This window comes from Sus scrofa, chromosome 6, assembly GCF_000003025.6.
Source record: "Sus scrofa isolate TJ Tabasco breed Duroc chromosome 6, Sscrofa11.1, whole genome shotgun sequence".
NCBI classification, from domain to species: Eukaryota; Metazoa; Chordata; class Mammalia; order Artiodactyla; family Suidae; genus Sus; species Sus scrofa.
In genome coordinates this window covers 60,898,071-60,904,208 of record NC_010448.4, presented here as the reverse complement: position 1 = coordinate 60,904,208, position 6,138 = coordinate 60,898,071, and the positions used below count along the sequence as shown (strand labels likewise).

General features: G+C 48.2%; 1 protein-coding gene across 6 annotated transcripts in view; it reads left to right on the top strand.

Moving 5' to 3' along the window:
- The window catches only part of ZNF470 (zinc finger protein 470), a 46,861-nt gene continuing 41,008 nt past the window's right edge, over window positions 286-6,138 (top strand). Inside the window, exons 1-4 of one of the 6 annotated variants that reach the window (XM_013998858.2) lie at window positions 286-591; window positions 2,339-2,471; window positions 2,866-2,888; window positions 3,325-3,416. In XM_013998858.2, the coding sequence (XP_013854312.1) occupies window positions 3,357-3,416 (60 nt within the window). In that variant the 5' untranslated portion in view covers window positions 286-591; window positions 2,339-2,471; window positions 2,866-2,888; window positions 3,325-3,356. Of the gene's footprint in view, window positions 1,178-2,034; window positions 2,220-2,338; window positions 3,417-6,138 lie in introns of all 6 variants that reach the window. The other 5 variants (XM_013998854.2, XM_013998857.2, XM_021095087.1 and 2 more) reach the window with 5 other exon arrangements.

Here is a 6,138-nt window from a genome sequence, read left to right as displayed (position 1 = left end):
GCAGCGAGAGACAAAATGGGCTGGAGAGTAGATTTTATCAGAGAGAAACAACTGGTAGGCATGAAACAAGACAGGTTTCACACACACACACACACACACACACAGACACACACACACACACACACACACACACACACACACACACACACACAGCCCCAAGTGCACAAGGGAGGCAAAATCCAAACTCCCACGCGCCTAGATCCTGTAGGCTCCGCCCCCTAGGCACCCCTCGCCTAAGCTCCGCCCATTTCCAAAGCTTTCCACCAGCTCAATGCGCCTGCGCACTCCGAGCCGGCGGCGGCTCCCAGAAGCCCTTGTGACTCGGCTCTCAGCAGGGAAGTGTCTGGAATTTCTGGGACCCAAAGTTTGGGCTGAAAAGCTTCTAGGCGGCTCTAGTTCGGACCAGGAGGCAACAACAGGGAACAGAAGGCAGTGGTCACCAAGCCGGGGAGACGATCCCTGCCTGGCAGCCTCACCGCCTGATTTCCGAAAGCCGCCACCGCCCCTGTGGGGACTACCTTTCCCAGGGGCCCTTGCGCTGGGGGACACGCCCACTTCCGGCGAGGACTTGCAGCGTGGGCGTGAGCTGAGGTTCGGAGGAGAAAGCCCAAGTGGCGCGGTGGCAGTGGTACCCCCGGGGTCGGGGGAGGCGCCGAGTGGTCGGCGTTGCTGTCTGAGCACGTGGGGGAGGGGACGTCTTGAACACGCGCGTGTGGCTTGACTGTGGCGGTGCGTTGTGTGTGTGTGTGAGTGTGACTGGGACGAGAAGTCGGGTACATGTGTAATATGTGACTTGGGGGGCGAGGATGAGTCAAGTGTGAGTCTGGGGCCTGTGTTTCTGCGCTTGTCTTTTGTGCACCTGCACGTCCCAGCTGCATGTGAGGAGCGGCTTGTCCTGGAACGAATGAAGGAATTTGCCCGAGAGCTGGAAACACCGCCGGCCGAGACCACCCCCACTTCCTCCCTCTTCCTCCTCTCCGGCGGACACACACACACACACACACACACACACACACACACACACACACACACACACAAGACTCAAGCACCCAGAGCCCTCGAAGCCTGAGAAGGTGCCTGGTTGGGGCGCTGCGGCTTCTGGAGCATTCTTGCCAGTCCCACCTGGAAGGTGTGGAAGTAGGGCCACGTCCCCAAGTTCACAGGACTGAGTATAGAGGTAAGAGTGACAGAACCTCGGTGTGTCTGTAGGAGTGGAAATTAAGGTTCGGGGTGCTGCTCCTGGGCCCAAGTGCTACAGCAGGACGTCCCTGGCCTCAGAGTCCGGTGGACCAAAGATTTTGGACGTCACCCCTGGCCGGAGTATGGAGCTGAATTCAGGGAAGGGTCTTGACTTATCCAGGGTCTCCTTCTGGTCTGGGTGGGAAGCTCCAAACACCCAAAGGGGAGAGCATTCCGCATGAGAACCTTACCTCTGAGTGCTCTGCTGCTCTTCAAGAAAGAACTCAGTATTTAATTTTTTTTTTAACTTGTTAGAGGCCTGCCCCATATATCTTGGAGGATGGGACTTGGGAGGAAAGCCAGATTCACAACTCATCTGGAAGTGCTATGGGATCCCAGCCTCTCTGTGGCCTAGTCACCTTTTAACACATGAACAAAACTGCTACACTTCTCTGTCTTTCGCCACCCCGCACTCTCCCAACCAGAGTGAATAAAGAGCAAGGGGATAAGTAATGAAGTTCCCTGGACAGCACAGGGAACTATGTCCAATCTCTTGGGATAGAACACGATGGAAGGTAGTATAAAAAAGAATGTATATAATATAATATATACATGTGTGTGTGTGACTGGGTCACTATGCTGTAGAGCAAAAATTAACACAACACTGTAAATCAACTATTTTAATTTAAAAGTGGGGGGGGGGGAGAAGCAGTGCTCATAGCTTTATTGTGCTTAGCTTGTTTTATTGCATGCAGTAACTAAAGCTAACGTTTGCTAAGTGCACAATGTAGGCCAGACACAGTTCTCTCTCTCTCTCTCTCTCTTTTTTTTTTTTTTTTTTTTTTGTCTTTTTAGGGCCACACCCATGGCATTTGGAGGTTCCCAGGCTAGGGGTCAAATTAGGGCTATAGCTACTGGCCTACACCACAACGGGATCCGAGCCGCATCTGCGACCTACACCACAGCTCACGGCAACACTGGATCCTTAACCCACTGAGCAAGGCCAGGGACAAACCTGCGTCTTCATGGATACTAGTCAGGTTCGTTCATCCTTGAGCCATGACGGGAACTCTCAGACCCAGTCCTAAGACCTTTGGGGGATGTTAACTCCAAACCTCGCAACATTTTGAAGTGAGACCATTTCATCTCCTTTTTACAGATGAGACACTGAAGAATAGAGAAGACAAGTGATCACTAGTAGGTGGAGGAGCCAGGATTTCACATCCAGGACGGGCTGATCCAGAGTCCCCTGTGTCCCAGCTCTCATGCAATCCCCTCCACAACTGCTTGAGGTAGGTATCGTTAACCACTTTTGACAGTTGAAGAAACTGACCCTGAGGGGGTTAAATAAGTTCGCGAATTCAGATCCCAAACCTCCGCTTTGCAGTTTTGTTTTGTTTTTTTTTCTTGAACTTTCTGACCCAGTTTCTGTTAAGTAAAATGGTGACCTATACCTCACAGGGCTATTATAAGGTTGAGTGCGCTCATAGTAATGCACTCGCTATAGTCCCTGCCACATTATAGGTGTTGATTCTTAGCATCGTCATCATTATAATACTGCTTTTCCAAAGCAGTGGAATTCAGGAGAAAGCGGGGGACAGGGGACTTCTTCCGAACTATAGTTTGTCACACAGCAAAATGAGAACCTGGGTCTCCTGACGGTGTTTTGGTCCATCTCTCTGCAAGCCACCTGGACTGCTGTAACAAAGGTAATGCCCCTTTCTGGGGAAGATGGCTTTTTTCATGTCTCATAGACTTTTTACAAATCCTGAGTAGTTGTTTACAAGCTTGTGACTTGTGCACAAGTTCATTTTCCAGAACTTTCATGTGTGCGGTAGTGGCCATGGTCCCTATTTTCATTGACAGCTGTGAAGGTCAGATCAGGGTAGTGATATTTGCAGCATGCCTAGGACATGTCTGTTGTGAAAGGATGGGTGTCTTTGATCGAGAGAGAGATTGTGCTCAGCCTGAAAATCCAGAGCAGTGCAGAGCCCCAACTGTAAATGAAAGGTTTCCTAGTGAGTGGCTGGACTGTGAGGGCAGGGAACAGATATGGGAAGATCAGAGGGAAGGAAAGGGAAAAGTTTCCAGGCTGTGATTGCTAGAGTTACTCAGTCTCTCACCAATCCTTTCTCCTCCCCCCAGCTGTGCCCTCTCAGGGTAAAGCCCTTCTCCACATGAGGTGCCGAGAAGAAGAGGTGGTGATGGGAATTGAACTTCTTAAAACCATGTCCCTGGTTAGTAGTCCCTTTTTCCTCCTAAAATATAGTCTTGCTCTTCAGGATTTGTTAATGTTTGTTTCCTTCTGAAAATTGTTGCACTCTGGGGCCGAGTTCCTGGGTCCTCTCTTTCTGAGGAGTGATGGCACTGTGGGTAGACGCACACAGCCCAGTGCCCTCTCATAGAGTTTCCTCTTTTTCCCATTCGTTGTTTATTTTTCACTCAAGAAATAACCCGCTGTCAGGCCCTCCCTTGTGCTCAGTTTTTTTTTCCATAAGTCTCTGACAACACAGAAATACCATCTTTAGAGGAGTGTCGAGCTCCACGATCTGCCTAGTCCCTAAATCCCCTCTCAGAGAGCTTATGGTCTGTTGAACAAATGCAAAGGTAGAAAACATTTATTTATACGGTGGGATCACTGCTGCAGGTGGAGAGTGGACTTCCTATGGAGTTCCCATTGTGGCTCATTGGGTTAAGGATCCGACATCTCTGTAAGGAGGTGGGTTCAATCCCTGGCCTCACCCAGTGGGTTGAGGATCTGGCGTTGCCGTAACCTGCAGCATAGGTCACAGATGTGGCTTGCATCCCATGTTGCCATGGCTGTGGCATATGCCTCACCCCTGATGTTACCCCTGGCCCAGGAACTTCCATATGCTGCTGATGTAAAAAAGAATAAAAATAAAGAAATAAAAATAAGAATAATTTGCACTGAATTTGGGGAAGTCCTGTTTCTGGGTAAGATGGGCTGAGAACATTGCTCCTGTCATTCCCACTGAAAGCCACTATGAAATGAGGACGGAATGCATAGAGCAGTAATTTGAAGTCTCTAAAAAGTATATAGGCAGATGGGGAAATAAACCCCAAATATGAAATCCCACCATACCTGCAATGTGTATATATATATTTTTTTCTCTCCCAGTATCTAAGTATGGATTCAGCAAGCACAGGATTAGAAGTGGGAGTTGGTATGGATAGAAACAACAGGAGGAGAAACCTTCTAGTTTAGGCTCAAGAAGTGGGAAAGGGGGGCAGCTCCCCCATGGCTCAGTGGGTTAAGGATCCAGCATTGTCCCTGCTATGGCATGGGTTTGATCCCTGGCCTGGGAACGTGTGCATGCCATGGGTGTATCCCCCCCCCAAAAAAATCATTTTGCTTCGTTCATGGGGACTGAAAAGGGGAGCCCCCTGGGAAACAAAGTACTGGAGAGGGAGAAAGTCAACCTGAGGTGGTTTATGAGCTTTTAAGCAGCTTACTCTGAGCTGCTCATGCAGGTATCTGACTCTAAAGAGCATATTGTGTCTGTGAGACGTGAACTAAGGAATCCCACTGTCTACATCTCGGGCTGGCCACCGAGTGGGGTATAAGTAGGACACAGGTTCATATCGATGCAGAGGCATTGAAAATGGGATTGCTGTTAAAACCACAGCCGCAGAAGACTGGTTAGAACTTGCATCCTGAACAGAATATCAGCCAACAATCTCCATAGAATTTAAATAAGACATAGAGTCTCCTAATATCCAAAGTGTTGGTAGTACAATCCAAAATTCTCAGCTAATGAAAAACTAGGACAATTTCAATTCAGAGGAGAAAAGGTAGTCACCAGATGCTAACACTGATAGGACACCAATGTTGGAATTACCTGATAAAGACTTCAAAGCAGCTGTCATGAAAGTGCTCCAACCAGTAAAGGTGAACATCCTTGAAACAAATGAAAAGATCGTCTCAGCAAAGAAATAGAAAATATGAAAAAGCAATGAAAATGTTTAATAACCTGAGCTCACTGGATGGGCTTAATGGCACAATGGAGATGGCAGACGAGAGAGTTAGTGAACTTGAGGATAAATAGGAACCATCTAATGAATAACAGCGAGAAAAAGGATGAACAGAGCTTCAAGAGCCCTTAAGACAATACCAAATGTTTAAATTTCTATCATTGAAGTCCCCCAAAAGAGGAGAAAGTGAGGTAGAAAAAAAGTTGAAGAAATAATGACTGAGGAGTTCCCGTCACGGCTCAGTGGTTAATGAATCCGACTAGGAACCATGAGGTTGCGGGTTCGATCCCTGCCCTTGCTCAGTGGGTTAAGGATCTGGCGTTGCCGTGAGCTGTGGTGTAGGTTGCAGACGCGGCTCAGATCCTGCGTTGCTGTGGCTGTGGCGTAGGCTGGCAGCTACAGCTCCGATTCGACCCCTAGCCTGGGAACCTCCATATGCCGCGGGAGTGGCCCAAGAAATGGCAAGAAGACAAAAAAAAAAAAAAAAAAAGAAAAAGAAAGAAAGAAAGAAAGAAATAATGGCTGAAAAATTCTCAATTTTAGAGAGTTCCTGTCATGGCTCAGCGGTAACAAATCCAACTAGTATCCATGAGGACTCGGGTTTGATTCCTGTCTTTAGGTTAAGGATCCAGTGTTGCTGGGAGGTTGCAACATCTGCAAATGTGGTGTAGGTTGCAGATGCAGCTGTGATCCCGAGTGGTTGTGGCTGTGGCTGGCAGCTATAGCTCCTATTTGACCCCTAGCCTGGGAATTTCCATGTGCTGCAAGTGCGGCCCTAAAAAGCAAAAAAGGAAAAAAATTCTCAACCTCAGTGAAAGAGGTACATGTGTGGATCTATGAAGCTCAGCAAATTCCAGTGTGATAAACTCGGAGAATCCCTGCCCAGAAACACCATAATCAGACTGCTGAAAATTAAAGACGAGGGGAAAAAACCCTCAAAAGCAGCCAAAGAAAAACAAAGCCTAC